At 28.9% G+C, this 18,885-nt stretch overlaps 2 protein-coding genes across 4 annotated transcripts; both read right to left on the reverse strand.

Annotated features, from left to right (window-relative positions):
• Positions 1–2,427: 2,427 nt before the first annotated feature.
• Positions 2,428–7,849, reverse strand: LOC101506286 (uncharacterized). 3 transcript variants are annotated; one of them, XM_004494296.4, is made up of 4 exons: positions 7,681–7,849; positions 7,454–7,565; positions 5,984–6,640; positions 2,428–4,466 (listed from the first exon to the last, which is right to left on the reverse strand). In XM_004494296.4, the coding sequence occupies exons 3-4, from the start codon at positions 6,638–6,640 to the stop codon at positions 2,529–2,531; spliced, it is 2,595 nt and encodes an 864-aa protein (XP_004494353.1). In that variant the 5' UTR covers positions 7,454–7,565; positions 7,681–7,849; the 3' UTR covers positions 2,428–2,528. The 3 variants fall into 3 exon arrangements, with proteins under 3 accessions (XP_004494353.1, XP_027188495.1, XP_073222674.1); XM_027332694.2 differs by having other exon boundaries at positions 5,984–6,643; XM_073366573.1 differs by lacking the exons at positions 7,454–7,565; positions 7,681–7,849 and adding an exon at positions 7,237–7,381.
• A 2,705-nt stretch (positions 7,850–10,554) lies between these two features.
• On the reverse strand, positions 10,555–15,558 carry LOC101506607 (potassium transporter 5-like). Its single transcript, XM_012714057.3, has 8 exons — positions 15,258–15,558; positions 14,064–14,289; positions 13,711–13,959; positions 13,519–13,569; positions 13,074–13,334; positions 12,809–12,976; positions 11,878–12,132; positions 10,555–11,567 (listed from the first exon to the last, which is right to left on the reverse strand). The coding sequence occupies exons 1-8, from the start codon at positions 15,396–15,398 to the stop codon at positions 10,636–10,638; spliced, it is 2,283 nt and encodes a 760-aa protein (XP_012569511.1). The 5' UTR covers positions 15,399–15,558; the 3' UTR covers positions 10,555–10,635.
• Between the last annotated feature and the right edge of the window lie 3,327 nt (positions 15,559–18,885).

Consider the following 18,885-nt stretch of genomic DNA (forward strand, 5'->3'; position numbering starts at 1 on the left):
CTGTAATTTACATTTTTACATACATCAATCATAAACAGAAAAATAATTCACTAAATATCTAAAAACCAAAAAATTTATATACACTTAGTTCACCCCCTTCTTAGGTGCGCATATGTTCTTACAAACATATCATTTAATACGGTAAAAAAATAACACCTTATTATACATCAATAAAAAAAATCTTTAATACACTTTTTAATGTATTTCATTATTCGTCCTATAAGTATAGTTTAAATAGTAACTGCAAATATATTTAATAGACTGAAATACGAAATCAAATATAAAATATCGCTATATTTTGCATTTAGTGTATATTTATTTTGGCACTGGGATCTTTTGAAATAAAAACATACTTCGTTATTTGAAAAATATTGTATTATTAAATAAAACACAAGTATCTTTCAAAGTTATGAATGTCTTTTTTTATAAACACATTTCAAGTCTTTATATATCTATTGAATGTTGGGGTTAATTTTTCCAATACTAGGGTAGGGTGTCCACCATTCTTGTGTTTGATGTGTAAGGAAAATATACCGACTGAATGAATTGATATATTCCGATATCATATTAAACTTTTATATTGAACATAACATTCATATAACTGATTTATATGTTGATCAATGTCACTCTTTGTAACTCATTTCATGCCTTAGTTTATAAAGTATAATTCATGCAAGATTTGAATTTTTCTTAATAAATTTAAGTCAGATTCTCATCAAAGTATATATATGGACAAATCTATCATTCTCATAAAAGGGCATCATTCATGTTTGGTTTAAGCAAGTGTTCTAAAGGCAAATCACCTGTTAACCAATTAAAAATAAAAGTTTTACTTTAAAAGTAACAAAATTTAGATGGAGAAAAAGGGTGGTACACTATCAATATTAATTTATTGTACACTAATATTGAATAACAACTATTGATTTTATCATATTATTGCATAATTATAACTGTCATCATTAAACAAAATACCAAATCAACAGTTTAATTCTCTATTAATGTAAAATATTTTACACTTACACAATATATGATCGTTAAACCCATTTAAAATTTCAATAAATTGAAAACATAATTTTCAATGCATTTCTATATTTAGTTTGTTAAGGAGGCCGGCACGATTCATGTTTGTTTTGATAAAATGTTTTACAACAAAAAGTAAAAAATATTACTTCAAGAAAACATATGTTATTCACGCTAACAAATATAAAAATTTACTCTTAATGTTTCTAACTAATTTATTTGTAGATTTTTAAATATATATTAAGTTTTAAGTTTGATAAAATGTTTTACAACAAAAAGTAAAAAATATTACTTCAAGAAAACATATGTTATTCACGCTAACAAATATAAAAATTTACTCTTAATGTTTCTAACTAATTTATTTGTAGATTTTTAAATATATATTAAGTTTTAAGTTTGATAAAATGTTTTACAACAAAAAGTAAAAAATATTACTTCAAGAAAACATATGTTATTCACGCTAGCAAATATAAAAAGTTACTCTTAACATTTCTAACTAAGATTTTTAAATATATATATTAAGTTTTAAGCCTTTGAAAGCATCAATAATTTATAATTATGTCATGAACAAAAAAAAAATGTACTTAGTAAAAACGTTTATTATTTCCATTTCTTAAAATTTGTGTTCATATTACCTCAGTAACAGATTTTTGAAATAAACTATAATAATATAGATAAAATTAAATGTTAGTTAATGAAGATGTATTTCAAAAATAATATAAAATAAAATAAAAATAAATATTTTTATTGTTTTTAAAAATATAGACAATTATTCATTTTAAAAATTTCTTTATTATATTATTAACAAGTAAAATTATCACATATTTTAAAAAAATAAACCAGGAAATGTTTTCCCATAAATAACCGTCCCTTTTGAATATTTTGTACCTAGTCCTTGAATTTAGACACCTAATGACAACTTATTTAAAAGTCACGCGGAGCCGAATTACAATTTAGTAAAAAATTTCTAATATTTTGGGGATTCCAAAGTAATAAACAAAAAAAAAAAACTATATTGTTTAAGTTTTCAAATTGAAATAATAAAATCAAATAAAAGGAAAGCTTCTACTAATCAATTCGATTGAGAGCTAACAAATATGAGACATTAAAGACCTAACAAATACTCCACTCATTACTGTCATTGTGCTAATTATATACTGTAATACTCATTTGTTGGAAGCTAATTACTAATATCATAAGACTGCCTGAGTTATAATATAATTGTGTTCTCATCCCTGCTTAATTAATATTCGTATAATGATATAAGATGAAACAGGAACTACCGCATACCTGGATCATTTTACCTCTAGCAATGGTATTATTCCTGTTAAAGAGCTTTACCTCTCTGCGCTTAAAACTTTGGCACCAAGAGTCCTTCATCTTTTAAATCATTAATCAATAATCATATGAATCAAATCTTGTGCAATTTTATTATTCTATCAGTCTCATACTGAAAAAAAATGAAAGTGAATATAGACTAATGTATGGCAATTGTCTATGGATACTTTTTAAACAATGAAACTATACTCCCGGATGACATTCTCCTCCTTTGCACTTGTATCAGCCAAAGAATTCCCAATGCTATTATCACAAGTAGCACCAATGACTGTCTCGTTACTTGCACGTAAACATTGGGACTTTGCATTATTGTCTGAAGATTCTGTGTTCTTCCTCTTTCTCTTTGAGTTGAGGAATCCGTACTCCATAGCTTCCAATGCTTTTGCGGTTAACGGCCGGCTCCTAGAACTTTGACGGCGGTTAGCAATAATAGGTTGCTGCTCCTTATTTCCATCAGGAAACTCTTGTATCCCATTGAGCTGGATTGTCTCAGATGACAACGACAATGTATGTGTGCATTGGTCATCATTTTGATGTATTGCGTTAGAGAATGGTATTTCCAAATTCAAGTCAATTGCTAAGCCAGGTGCAACTTGAGGAAAATTCAAGTCAATCAACATCCTGGTTTCAGATTTTTTCGCAGAAACTTCTCCAACCTGTTGGTTCTCAGCAGCACTGCCTTCAATGCTCATGTTTGGACTGCCTTTAGCCTGATAACTTGGGAAAGACAAGGCCATGCCTTCAGATGCTTCATGTAAATTTGACGGTAAAATTGGCTCATTTAAATCAAACATTCTGTCCATAAACGTATTTTCAGCGCTGTGGCTAAACTCTCCATGGTTACAAGCTCGTAACCCCTGTACTTTTGTGGTGCAAGGAAAACATTTTGTGCAATCAGATGTCATCTGTTCACTCAAGGGAGGCTCATTCATGTCCCACCAATGCTCACCATTGGGCAGATCAGCATGGAATTTATGATTTTCTACATCTACATTGATGGTGTTGAAAGTTTCAGGAGTGCAAGTACGATCTGACGAGTCTATGCCGACCCTCTTATCCGAGATTTCTTCAACATGGTCACAGGAATTAGCTTGTTCAACGCGATCTTCAACAGGGTATGAAGAATTAACTTGTTCAACCTGATCTTCAACATGGTATGAAGAATTGACCTGTTCAACTTGATCTTCAACATGGTATGAAGAATTAACCTTTTCAACCTGATCTCCCACGTGGTATGAACAATTAACTTGTTCAACCTGATCTTCAACATGGTATGAAGAATTAGCTTGTTCAACCTGATCTACAATAGGACTTGAAGCATTAGCTTGTACAATCTGATCTTCTGAGTCTTCAGATGTAGCTGTCTCAGATTCACTAGAGCTGCTGCTTGAGATGGTAGTTATACTAACAGGTTGAAAAGGTAAGCCTCTCGTCTGTCTCACTTTACGTTGATCCATATCATGATGAACCATGCTGGTATCTACAATTGTAAATTTCACGAGATCCGGTTTGCACTTCGAACTGTGAGATTGAAGGGAAGGACATGTATTTGACACACCATCTTGGTTTAGTTTGTTTTCCTTGTTTTCACTACCCTCAGTTGCTTGAATTTCAGTCTCGAGAAGCCTAGGGTCAGATGCCACTTTATTCAGTACATCACTTATAGAATCAAAGTAGTGGGTACCTTTATCCAGTTTCCTTCTTGAAAATTTCTTAACACCGGGTATAAGAAAAACCAAATATTGTTTTGTTCCAGAAACAACATTATCCTTTGGCTCTTCAGAATGCCAACCGTTTGCTAAAAGACGAGGCCAAACAGCTTCCCAAAAGAGATCACTGGACCGAGCTTTACTTAATCTAAAATTTCCTGTTAGAACCTTGATTATATCTGCAGGTGCAAGAGAGGAGCAAGCTTTCCCGGTTGGCATTTCCTGGCGAACAGAAAAGATGTGATTGGTTTTTGTTGGCTCGAGAGCAGTGCCTGTGAGGTCATACTTCCCTTTGCCTATACCTACTGCAGCTACAAGAAAGTCAATGCCAACAGCATCCTTTAGAGCAAATATGTATTCTTCAAAATGCATCTTTCCCTCCCCGAAATTCCTCGAAATCTACAAGGAAACAGTTTTTTCTGGTGAAGAAATAAATGGGTTTATAGAAATACCAGAGGCGGCTTAGCAGTATGTTTGCAATGGCTATATGAACTATGGAGTATGGACATGTTTAAACGATAATGTAGGATAGCAATATTGTGTGCGTGTGTGTGTATATAGTGTAATACATGGATTAATTAACATGCCTTGCCATTTCTCTTTCTCAAAATGGTATCTAGAACCTAACCAGAGGCAATCCTAATCAGTAAAACCCTGGTGGCCTATTGTTCGTTGGTGAAATTCTTTTGACGGAAATCGTTGTCTCATTTTTCATGCCCTCTTAGAATTTGGGCTAGGCCCAATTCAATATCTTGCTCGGGATTCCTAAGGTCTACTTTAGTAATATTTCTAGTCAATGTGAGAACTTACTACTCAATCATTCTAAAGGAAATGCGTTTAGTTAATGCTAAGCATATTGACACACGTATGGATGCTAATGTCAGGCTTCTTCCAAATCAGAGGAGCCGCTTTAAATATAGATACAAAAGACTGGTGGGAAACCTAAATGATTTCACACTTACTCTCCCAAATATCTCCTTTGTTGTTAGTGTGGTAGACCAATTTCCTAACTCATCTTCTGAAGGACATTCGGACGTTGTAATTAGCATCTTGAAGGACATTAAAGTAGCTCCAGGAAAAGGTCTTATATATAAAAACAAGGGATATATTTAGAATGTGGGATATTAAGATGTTGATTTGGTAGGCTCTCTTATTAATAGGAAATCCATCTATGCATAGTATATTCATTGGAGGCAACCTTAAGAACGCATAGAATGACTATGGTAACTTCTACAATGTTCAAGGAAATGTTAAAGTTTCAGACAGCCTTGATAACAACATCAAATTATTCAAAAGCAGAGACTCAGAAGACAAGGAAAATCTGTCAAATAAAGGAAAAACTTAAAACTCTGCTACTTAGTTTCTTCTAAGAATAGGAAATGTCTGATTATCAGGAAATTGTCACAGTAAGAGCATCACAATACCCATTTGTTGATCCCATGTTCTTTTCTTCATTTGATTACCATATTTATTCATAATGCAACTTCAACGACCAATATAACAGCAAATACTTCCTGATAATCCACGAATCAGCAAAGATAAACAGTATGGTCTTATGTTTAAAAAATATCATTTCATCACAAGTTCAAATAATAGCATCACCTAAGGCTAATTAATGCAAAACTACTACACAAGATAGCTAGCATGTATATAAAAACTTCATAAGTTTTCTTACGATCAGAAAAAATTCAGTTGTTTAGTATTTTTCTCCGAAATGTTCAGTTGTTTAGTATTTTTTTTTAAAATGTTCAGTTGTTTAGTATTTTATCCTGCACAAGCTTTTTTCTTCAAATATATCACATTTGGGTGGCACGTTTGATAACTACTGACATTTCTGGTAAAGTGTCAAATATTCTTTAGGACAACGACTTGCATGCATACACTAAAGTATATCAAGTCTTGGATCAGAAAGATACCTCAACCAAAGTAGTTTGACAGTCCTGTGCCACATGGGAAAACAATCTTGATAGCAATTCTTGTTGCCTCCAACCGCTGAATATTTTCTGGCCAAATATACATCGTCTAGTTTTCAACTTCCGGCACTCTGACCATCGGGAATATCCTTTAGACTTAAAAAATTTACCATAATAGAAAGACAATATGTCTCCCATACTCTTAGTCCCAACAAATCTCTTTAAAAAATTGAGGTTCTTCCCAAATGTATAGAGACCAAGAAGAAAACTGTTATATTCAATATCTGTCCAAGACCGATTAGGCAACAATTCGGGGAGAAGATACTTGTCTCTCGGCTGATCTAGTCGAGTTTTCAGTCCCAAGCACGAGTCAACATCTGACTCACAATGTGTCCACATAAGAGGAAGGGGTAGTCCTAGTGAAAAAGACTCTGGCATATCGACCGTGATTTCTAAATCACTTGTCTTCTTTACAAGCCGAGAACGATGAGATGCTGCAATAAACGGAGGAAGTTCTGCCTGATACTCATCTCCAACACGAGGGACCACTTCCGGGTCTCCATGTATACCATCCATGCTAGAAGCATCTGAAGTAAGAAGAAATCCTTCACCAGATTTCACTCCGTCTTCTTGGTTGTCATCAAAACAAATAGGATTCATCTGCTAATAATGCACAGTGAGTTGAAGAAATCATAATATAATAAGCTTTCCCTATTGTAAAGCAGCAATTTGTCATTCATTCACACATTAAATGAATCAGTAACTTCCCTTCAAAAAAAAGTGAATCAAGTAACCAATTCAAACTCATGAACAAAACTGAAGGCAAAACCTATAGTATGTTAAATTGAAATTTAGTTTATATACAGTGTCAACATAAAAAATATTTACATTGTCGATCAATCATAACCGTCAAATCATTAAAAATGTTTGACTTTAATCATAACTATTTCTAAAACCACAACATATGATCGACTGCGATTTGTTGACAGTGTAAATTATTTTAAGCCGACAACGTATCAAAATTAAACTCAAATTGAAAACAATTTTGAACCACATCAGAAAATTCAGACATATTTATACATTACTGCAGAAAATGTAATTCCAACTAATGGTAATTCAAAACCTAGATCAAATATCCACGTTATAGACATTTTTCAATAGTGATTAAACACTAGAGAAAAAAAAAATCAAGAAATTAAAGAATCGAAAAAACCAAATAAGAAGTAACTTTTGAGTGATCGAAAAACAAAAACTACCTTGATAATTACACGAAGACGAGAAAATCAGCAGCAAAGTGAAAGTGATTGAACCAATCAGAGAAGTAATGACAATGGGGTTGTTAATATAATTGAATAAAAATAAAGTTCATTATAATAATTAAGAGAAGTAAATAACCGCTTAATAAAATAAAAGTTTTATGCAAAAAAAGCATGCAAAGTAATAATGATTAGAGAAAAGACATGTAATGTAAACCTTGAGGGAGTTGAATTCCCACGTGTGAAAATCGACCTGGGGAAATGGGTCTTCTTAGAAACCTCGATTGTCAACGTGTGTTATTCTTATTCCCTCGGTGCGGTGGTGAGAACTGAACAAAAATAAATAACAGAGACATTAATTAATTAATTAATTTAATTAAAAGGAAAAATATATACTAATTATATATTTAATTAAGAGTAGAGGAGAGGAACATAGATTACTACCTCGTATTATCACAAATATAACTCAACTTTGATGACAGCAAAGTTGTGTTCCAGAGAGAGAGTGAGAGGAGCAAGAAAACGAGCGATCAAAAGAATAAAGAAAGGAAATTCTCCGACGTTGAAACTGGAATGGAATCCAAGCTCAGTATTTTAATTCATTATAGGTTGGGGTTTGATAAATGACTCCTCGCTTATATATAAAGTTAAAAAATTTGTTTATGGGCCCAAAATACCTTAAATCCATTTAACAATTTTATATGGATCGTTAACACCAACTCTAACTCTCTAATATTATTTTTTATCCTTTTTTTCAAAAGTTTCTCATTTTTATTTTGAAGGTATGTTTTACATGTATCGATTGTTCAATTATCACACTTACAATTTCTATTTTGTTGTCAAATTTGTATTAATTTTTATGGAATAATCGGTTATTTTAGTTACTTTAAATTCTAATTTAACTAATAAATATTGATATTGTTATATTGAATATTATACATTGAATTTGAATATAAGATATTACATTTGTGTGTGAGTTATCGATGATATTTATTATATCGTCTACATATCCAAAAAAAATTCATTTCAGTCATTAAATGTGTGTAGCGATGTCACACTTGTCAATAAATGTAAGAAATACATAAATATATCATTTGTTAGTGGTCCTCAAATATAGTTTTAACTAATCAATTTTATCTTTAAATATATTTTTCGTTGGTCATTTAGTCTATAAATTATTAACAAAAGAGATGTTACGATATATTTGCGATTTTGATATATTAAAGAACTATAATGATGTCTCACATATTAAATAACCAAAATAATTGTTTACTCCAAATTCAAATAGATCGTTTCATTTTGAAATTTAATTTCATGTAAACAGTGTGAGTTAGGAATGGCAAAAAAAAATGTATCACCATGTTTTCATAAATAAAATTATTGTTGGAAACCGGTAGTTTAATGTGTATCCACAAATAAAATAAATGAATATTTAACTACTTGTTAATCAATGCATATGGACGGAATGTAATCCTACCCATACGTTTTTTATAAAATTGATATGTTATAATTTTTATTTTTTTTGTACTTTTTTTTATAAACTTTTATGTGTTGATGTATTAATATTTTTTTATGTGTTAATAATATTTTTTGTCTTAACAAATAGAGAATTACAGCAACAATAAAATAATTTTTACATATAAATAATTTGTTTTCATTTAAAAGTCATATATTGACATTCACTAATATTTACAGATGATTAAAAATTCGTTAAATCGAATGTCAATAACGTACATATCATTTATCAAACATATATGATAGCGAATAACTATTATGTGCTCATGAATATCCTTTGTCGTCTTTAGTTTTATTTATATAAATATATCGATCAAGTATTCTTAGTATTTTCTGTCAAAACATACTCTTCCATGTTAATTTTTCTAATTTTTTGATGTATTGATTTTTATAATAGCATGAAAAAATATTCTTTAACATAAAGTGTTTTCGTAGAATTGAATAATTATTAAACAAAAAATGGTATCGGAGTATTTTAAATTCATCTAACGTGAGACAACGCATCAAGGACTGTATTACTTAATTTTTGTGTGGAACTTACGAATTTCATTTGTTTTTACAACTTTTAATGGTTGGTTGTTTTTATCATCTCTAATAACATAAAATAGAAGCAAGGTTTGGTCGTTTAGTCAGATCGATGAGATCCCGTGCACACATGATCTGTCTGTGGGCACAAACAACACTTCCCTTGTGTTTGTTTTAGAGAGAGTGAAACAAAGAGAAATTGGGTGAAGGCATTAATTTGCCTTCAGTTACCTTAACAATAGCAAATCATCATTATTATTGTGGCTGACTTGTCAGTGTCACTAAGCAAATAAACAAGGTACCGTTAAGTATTTCACATAAAAGTAAGATGAGCCAATTAAAGTATGAGAAACTTACCAACACAAATGGTTATTTTGAATGAAAAAATTCAGCATAATACGACATAGTAATTTTTTATGGATGTATCCGCAAGTATTTATTTAACACTTTATTTTATTTCTATATTACTCTTTTTTATTATATCATTAACATATCATATTTATTACATTAATCAAAATGTGGCAATTAATTCAAGAATGATAATGATTTTTCACCATATTCCGAATTTTAAATTTTAAGTATTTTGGTTTGTGTCATTCATTCAACAAAAAGGTATAAGATGCCCACTAAAATACTGGGAACTAGCTAGCTAGCTAGAATGGCAAGAGGGTGAGCTTTGAAAAACAAAATAATGGAATGTATGAATTTCTCTAGTGTCTAATAAAAGCATGTAACCAGTATTATTCTGAATAGGTATATTGAGCATTCAGAATGCTTTTTTCACTCCATGTTTACTACATAAGTATGCATTGGAATGAAAATAAAAGTGTGCTTCCGAATAAAAATACAATTTTTTTTTTTTTCTTCTAACGTGCACTTCAAGATGAGACTGTGATTTTTTAGAAACATAAGGGAATTAAAAGTAGGAGAAAAAAAATTTCACCTCCAAATCATTTTGAAAGTATATATTCAAATAATAGACAATTTTTATCCAAATATGTACTTTTTTTACATAGATTTGTACTTATTACGAAATCATATATGTGTTTTTTAAGAAAGAACAAGTGGATAAAGTTTCTCCCAAAATGGTTTTACACTTTTATTCACAAATCATTTGGAAAAACTTTACCTATCCAAAATTGAGAAGTGTATTTCTTAGTTGTTCAAAAGTTTACCATTTCCACAAAACACTAGTTGTTTAAGTGAATCAAAATGTAACATTATAACCTCTTTTTCGGTTTTTCCTTTAAACCATAACTACAACAAGTACAGTTTGAGTGAGTGGATTATCAATAAAGGATATACTAAACTTATTTTTTTCTTTCTATGATATTTGTACACAGTTTTATTTATTTACTATTATAGTTCATAAGTCATTCCCACTTTGACCATACGTTTGTGTGGAATATCAAATAATTTTTCACTCTGTCTCAAGTTTTTCGTCATGAAATTGTAAGCATAATCAATCAAAATCCTCTTTCCAATTCCAGCTCCTTTACTAGCAATTACCTCATTTTCACCAATCAAATGAACAACACCAGCCCTTGTTGCTTTTTCAACCGCCTCAATCTCCTTTTCAACCGCCTCTTGTAGTTTTTCTTCATCACTAACTTGTACTAATTCATCAACATTCAAATTTTCATCGCTTTTACCATCTTGTAGCATTTTTTGGGACCACCAATTTTCCTTAACAATAAATTCCTTCAACGTCTCAACCAAAAACTTCTCAAAAGGCTCTTGCTTATTGCGTACATCGGTGTATCCATATCGAACAACACATTGAAATACATTGAGTTCTTTAGGCTGAACTCGGCGAAAAAGGAACCTTTCTTCCATAGGGACTTTGCTAATAGGCAAAGATTTGATGGAAACAAAGACAAGGACAGAGTGAAGTGCAGGCACATTTGCAACATAATGCTTGAAAATTGGTGGAATACCTTGAACAAGCTCAGAGTAAAACATTGCAAGACCAGGTAATCGACATAAACTTGCGTCGCAAGCAATCTCTCTGAACTTCTCTAGGGGTGTCTTGTGATCGAGTTCGTAATAGTACTTCCTTTGGTACACGTCATTCCAAACATACATGATGAACATTAGAATTGCAGCAAACATAAGAGGAAGATAGCCACCTTGGTCAAATTTGTATAAAACTGAGCTTAAATAAACAAGCTCAATTGAACCAATGATGAGAATATAGCTAATGATAAAAAATATGTTAGTCTTCCATATCATGATCATGACTAGCACTAGAAAAGTTGATGTTAGAGTCATCACAAACACCACTGCTATCCCTGCATTGCAAAAATGTATCTATTTAGAATTTTTATTGTTCATAATGTTTTACTCATAAAGTTGGCTAGTTTATATTATACTATCAAATGAGAGACTACAAAAAATTAAGGACGTGCTTGATCTCAGAAAAACTTATCATTTTTTGTTTCTGTTAAGTCAAGTATGGCTTATAGTTTATTGCTAAGTGCTAAGTGTGCAGGTCGCTCAAGTAGAGCGAGAGTACGGTTCAGGGTAATATCGTACATTAAACCATAGTTTTTGTACAAAAATTGTTATTTGTAAATCTAAGCTTGTAAAAGAAGGAGTTACCATAAGCATTGCCAATTTTTGTGGTAGTTTTAAACCCAACAGTGATTGCAACACAAGCAATCATGAGGATGTAATTAACTTCTGGGATATAAACTTGTCCTTCATACTTGGTTGATGTATGTACAATTTGCACCCGCGGAAAACATCCCAATGATAAAGATTGTTGGATTATAGAGAAAGTCCCTGAGATCATAGCTTGAGAAGCTATTATTGCTGCCAAAATAGCAATCACAAACATTGGCCAATATAGAGAGTCTGCAACACATGAAAACTTCATTAGTTAATAGTCTCTTCTTTGTCCAGTTTTTTTTTATCAATGTTTTTTTGTTTGTCTAGTTAAATGTTAGAGAGTCCCATGTTGAATTAAAAAATGGGTTTATTAGTAGGATATATCCCTTGCTTCACAAGCAATTTTGTAGGATTGAGTTGGTGACCCAACCTAAATTTTAAGACAATACCTGAGCCTATAATTATCTGAGACACGCTTCAAATATCTAATTCTAAACGTGAAGGAGTGCATTAAAAGTCTCATATTGAATGAGATATGATTTAAAAATAAGTTTGTAAGTAAGAAATATTATTCACCTTACAAGCAAATTTTGTTAAGTTATGTTAAGATTAATGCATCTTTTACAGTTTTTGTCCTTGTGAAACTTGTGAAACTTGTTCATTTTAGTCCCTAATATTGAGAAAAGTTGTTCTTGATATATATTGTATAAATTTTAGTTCCTATAAATATCTGCTTATTTCATGCAATAAATTACTCGTATTGATTTTAGACCTAAAAAGAATAAGGACTATGTGAAAAAGAAAAATTAATTCCAACATAAATAAATTTGACAAAGAATCAAGTTAAAGTCCTAGTATATGTTTCTGGACTAAAACAAAACAAAACCAGAAAAAATGTACTAATAAGTCACTTGACTATTACCTGGTATAGACTTATAAAATGTGTCATTGACAAGATCACTGTTTTTGCGAAGAAAAGAGGCTTGCCCAGCATAAGCCAATATCAGAGCAGGGTAAGTAACAGAACACATACTTATTTGTATTGACCTAACTGTGAAATGTCCAACATCTGCAAATAGTGCTTCAGTTCCTGCACAAATTAAATTAATAGTCACATTAAATCTTCATTCTATAGTATATATTGTTATATTTTAAATTAAAATGAATACATATGATATGATATGAACCTGTTATTGCCATCACAACTCCACCAAGAGAAATCCAAGCATCTTTCTTATTCCTGATGAAATAATCTACTATGTATTTTGGATTTATTGCTTTTATAACTGATGGATCATGCTTCACGAAATTGTACACGCCAATACCTCCAATGAATGTGAACCATATACAGAGAATAGGAGCAAAACTGGTACCAACTTTATCGGTTCCAAACCTCTGAGCCATGAAAAGCCCAATCAAGATTCCTACTGATATCAAAACAATTTGGTCTGTACACACCCAACACAACCAATATTTACATCAATTAATTATTTACTGTCTTAATACATAACCAGTATATAAAACTAAATATAGGAGTCATTACTAATTATTATAACTAGTAAATTTTAAAAAAAATTGGTACCCTAAAATCAAATTAAATTTGTAAAGATTCCCCTGAAATGAAGTACCTACCATCAGTTACTTGGCTAGCAGCTTGTTTGATCCCTCCCACAGCAGATAAAACTGCAACACATTGAAACATTATTTAGTGTCTTATGCCTGTGTCTATAGCAAATAGTGAGAATTTCATAATGTTTGTGATAGGTGCAATTGGTTCAATTTAAATAGGAGTTTCTATTCGAAGAGAGATGATTGGTTACTAACCAGAGATGCAAGGGGTGAGAACACCATCACCAATGACCATAGAAGTGCCAAGCATAGTAGCAAATAAGAGGAAGAGTTTAAAAAAGTGAGTGTTCTCAAGCATAGATTTAAGCTTGAATGCTCTCTTATCACGGTTGTTTGGCAACTGTAGCTGATAATTAGAAACCTGTGCATCCTCTAATTCTTCATTCGGAATAAGTCCCACTCTCGCGTAACGGCATATCAGAGAGTATAGAGCAAAAGTTCCACCTATAAAATGTTCAACTTAGTTCACGTTTTGGTGTAAATGAAATTAATATTAAAAATTGAGATTGAGAATAAGATTTAAGTAAGTAAAGTAGAAAGGTATGTACCATTGCCGTTATCGGTGGCATGTAGGACGATAAAGACGTATTTAAAAAGAGGAATGAAAGTGAGGGTATAAAAAATTAAGGAAAAAACTCCCAAAATATCATCATTGTGCTTGATGCCATCACTGAACGTGCTTGAAAACACATACAACGGCGACGTTCCAATGTCTCCGTACACAATTCCAATGCTTTGAAACGCCAGTTGCAGTACTGTCGCCGTTGATGGCCCCTGCAATCATTACAATAAATTAATTAATATTGTATTCTTTAATTAATATTGTATACATTACTGTTAAATTATGATAATTAAAATAAATTAATAATTTATATAATAATCTGATAAAACATTTTTTAATTTATTTATTATAATTCATGTAAAATGATCAACTGTAATAATTATTTTAAAGTCGTTAGAGTAATTAAAATCTAGTCCAAACCTTTTCACAAATTGGAAGGAAAAAGAATTTGCCTTGGGAATCACGATGTTTTCGTTTCCGTTCTCGGTTAAAACTAACCAAAGGAAATAACTCAGCTCCAAAGTCGTCTTTTCTTTCATATCATATCTTTTCTTTTCTTTTCTTTTTCTGTATCGGCCATTCCAAACACACCATATATACAAAATACTACAATACTTTCTTTAATCACAGATATAAATAAGAATCAAAATTTATTTAACTGAAATTTTAGATTAAAATACATCTTGATAAACTTATTAAATACATTTTGAGAGTAAAGTTTTTTTATGTAGTTTTTTTTTCGTATTAACCATATGTCTCTCAAACAAAACCAATTCTATAAATTTGAAGTTTAACTAAAAAATAAATAAAATATAAGGAATAAAATTTTAATATGGTCTAATTCTTCTAAATAATTTATTTTTAATTGAAAATTATTGACGAGATCAAGCTTGATTTTTTTATGTAGTATGTAAAATCTTGTATTGAAAAAACTTTTTTATAGTATATTTAAAAAAAAATAAAATTGGAAATGATAATATTTTACAAAATATAACTACTATTTTTTTTTATAGACACAAAATACAAATAGTTAATCATGGTTCGAGAATAATTTGTCGCTTGGAGGGCCACATGTATGCATTATTACTGAGTTCAAATTTGTACGTATGTGATTTGTAATCTAATCTTTGATTAATGTACACATAATTATGTTAACATAATAATAAGACGTAATACGTACTTTAGAGGCACGGGTGTGGGAGGTGGAGAAAATGCGAGATTCCATTTCAAGAGAATCGTTTCTTCCAAACTTTTGCAACTGCTGATTCTTTTCAATCTTCTCCATGTTAACAACTACTGCTTCTTCTTCTTCTAAAGCCATTTTGATTATATTATATGATATGATAGTTAATTGCTCCACATATTTTTTTACAACTAATCCGTGATAAAAATAACAAAATTAATTAATTAACCCGTGATTATCATATTTCGCTGACCATACAACAATATTTAAGGGAGAGATATATATTACTTGTGTGGAAGAGGTTGATTAAAGGGTTGTTTAAATAGAGAAAAGAAAAAAACCATAAGTTTTTTTAAAGAGTAAGAAAAATAAAAGACAAAAACACAAGGAAACTAAATTTTTAATTAACAAAATTAATTCAATTAAAACCAATTTTTAATCACGTATAACCAAATACATCTTTGCTATGGCAAATATTAGTGTCCTTGAATGTTTGAAAACTACTTGTAGTATATGGAAAATCAAATATGCAATATAAGATGTTGGTAGGGGATCCGTTTTTATTAGCTATCTCACACTTGAATAGTAGGATGTGAATAATATAAGGTTAGCTTTTAGTTTAAAAAAAATAATAATAATAATTTTTAACTACTCAAGATTGGGTATCTTTAAAATACATTTTTAAAATCATAATTTCATCTTATAAATATATTATTATATGATATATCTCATATATGACACTTTTACATTTTTTTAAATCACAATATTAGTTTTAAATATTTTTTTCAAATCATACAACACTACCTCTAAATTTCAACGCCATTTTCAACATATACAATAAAGAGAGATTTACGTATTTAAAGTAAATGATCTATTTTAGAAAATAAATAAATAATATGAATTATTAAATAACAAATCAAATATAAATATTATAGGTAGATCATACTAAATCTAAAGTTTATTATGATTACAATTTTTATTTTTATTTTACTTTATATTTTATTCACTTTAAATTATCTAAATCTTGGTAAAGAGGATAAGGAAAATTAAAATACATAATAAGAGATGATATTATTATTTTAAGCAAAGAAAGGTGGACCACAATTAAAGCATCAAGCTAGGAAGAATAATCGTAATTAAGTTGGCACCAAATAAAGCACCCATTATTTTTAGATCTACTTATTTTAGATGAAAAAAAATCGTAAAATTTTAACGATAAAAAAAAAAAAAAAAAACAAACAAACAAACTTCAAAACATGCACCTAAAAACCATGAAAACAAAAAACTCACGAAATCTAAAGAAAGGAAGACTTGGTTGATTGCAATAAAAATCCTTTAAATTAAAGTTTAGCGATAAACTTCATCGAGTAAAAGTGCTCCTAAAAAAACATAAACAAATAGGTCAATAAAACTTAATATATAAGTTCTACTAAAAAAACATAAGAGACAAATAGATCAATAAAACTTAATATATGGACTTATTTTATGGATTAAATAAATCAATTTTTATTAATTGATTTTTCTTTCATTGATCTCTTATAAAAATGATATGAGAGAATTAATGTTATATATCTTCTTTTTAAATAGATTTTGTTATTTTGCTTCTTATGTTTTTATTTTTGTTGTTTTCTCTAGATATATTATTTCTCTTTACCATAGTTTTATCTCTTTAAATTTTTTTGATAAGAATTTTAATTAATTACATATGTTAATTAATTTTTGGATTGTTTCTTGGGTTTTCTAGTCCCCCAAGGTCCCTATTTCTTCTTTTTATTGTAGTATATTATTCAAGATGTCACAAATGATAGATTATAGTTTTTAGATACATATTTAATTTTTTTTCATGTGATGTCTTTACACTCTTATTTTAATTTAAAAAGATTTTTGACAAAGGTTTTGTTAGGTTTTATCAAACCTATGTATTGCTTTATAACCTCATCTAAGGTTGACGGTTATTTCAAAGTGGCATAAATTTTCATACGAGCAAATTAACTTTCTATGTACATAAAGCGACAATAATGCAGTTATTAAGTTTTAATTTAATTTATAAAATACCAATATTTTTAAATCAATTACTTATGACATCGTAGTTCTATATGAATTTTTAATGGTATATTTATTATCTCATAAAAAAAAGTCCAACAATAATGCAATGTAAGCAAAAATCAAGTTGTTGGGTTTCTTCATTCTTCTCTACGGGCACATAATGAAAAACAATTGCATTTCTTGCAATTAAAGCTCCATTTATGGTTAACTAATATTATAAAAGTAATTTTAAATAAATAATAGTTTAAATACACTCTTAGTCTCTTTATTTTATCTAAAATAAAATTTAAATCGTCTTATTTATAAAATTAATTTTTTGGTCTCATCATTTTTTATGACATGAAATTTCATTAATGATGTGACTCTTAAATGACATTTTTTAATTAGATAAAATATTTTTTATATTATTATTATTGGAATTAATTTTATTTATATGTTAAAATATTAAAATAAATTTATTTTATTTAGGTATATATATTAAAATATTAAAATAAAAAATTTAACATTTATTTAACTTAACAAAAAATTTAAAATATATGTATCAAATATTTTAACTTTTATTTTAATTTTAAAAATATTATATTTTTAATACTATTTAATATTTATTTTATTTATATATTAAAATATTAAAAATATATTTATTTATTTTATTTTTAGTATATAAATAAAATAAATATATAGCTACACACAAATAATAAATATTTATTTATTTTTAATTGTTTAATATATAAATAAAATTAATTATAACGGTAATGACATGAAAATTATTTTATCTTAAATCTCGAATTTCACTTAAATACCACATAATAAAAAATGGTATGAACAAAAAAAATCAATAATTAATTAATAAGAGAATAAAAAACTGATTTTTTAAAAAATAACTAAAAATTTATTTTTGACAGAGGATCAAAAATATATTTTAGCGTTTCATTAAAATTTATAAGATTTTCAACTATGGGGCATATCTACTTTCACTAATTGGGGCATATCTACTTTATTCTTCTCCCACTAAAAATCAAATGTTGCCCCACTAAAATTTATTGAACTAATATAAAATGGACTTAAAGAACATAATGTGAGTCATAGAAATATGATACAAATAGGTAAGTGAATAATCATATTTAAATATCACTAGTAATTAATAGATTCATTCATTAATATGAGTTATATGAATATGGAAGGTTAAATAAATGGACATTCACAAGGACACATCCATAAATTTTAAGTATGGTAAGCATTTTATATATATATTTTTAATTGTTGTTCCATATAATATTATGGTCTCTAAATTTATTAAAATTACAAACATAATTTCGAATGTCTATTTTGTTAGTCATGGTATAGACCAAAGTGATTAATAAAAAATGAGGTCTAAATTAATTAATTAAATACATATTTAAAGACCAAAATAATTAACAAAAAATATAGTTTAGTTTATTTTTATAATTTTATTATATTTCAAGACTATCAAACACTCACACATTTATTTTTTAAAAAACTAAAACATATCCAAAGCATAACCTATAATATATATATATATATATATATATATATATATATATATATATATATATATATA

Source organism: Cicer arietinum, chromosome 3 (assembly GCF_000331145.2).
Source record: "Cicer arietinum cultivar CDC Frontier isolate Library 1 chromosome 3, Cicar.CDCFrontier_v2.0, whole genome shotgun sequence".
Taxonomy (NCBI): Eukaryota; Viridiplantae; Streptophyta; class Magnoliopsida; order Fabales; family Fabaceae; genus Cicer; species Cicer arietinum.

What these genes read in the sequence shown, in the direction of transcription:
- LOC101506607 (XM_012714057.3), bottom strand. Translation starts at nt 15,398, where the DNA reads ATGGCTTTAGAAGAAGAAGAAGCAGTAGTTGTTAACATGGAGAAGATT. An exon ending in TGCCACCGATAACGGCAATG is followed by an intron (nt 13,960 to 14,063) that starts GTACATACCTTT and finishes AACATTTTATAG; the next exon opens with GTGGAACTTTTGCTCTATAC. An exon ending in ATTTTATAAGTCTATACCAG is followed by an intron (nt 12,133 to 12,808) that starts GTAATAGTCAAG and finishes CATGTGTTGCAG; the next exon opens with ACTCTCTATATTGGCCAATG.
- LOC101506286 (XM_004494296.4), bottom strand. Translation starts at nt 6,640, where the DNA reads ATGAATCCTATTTGTTTTGATGACAACCAAGAAGACGGAGTGAAATCT. An exon ending in GTCAAACTACTTTGGTTGAG is followed by an intron (nt 4,467 to 5,983) that starts GTATCTTTCTGA and finishes GTTTCCTTGTAG; the next exon opens with ATTTCGAGGAATTTCGGGGA.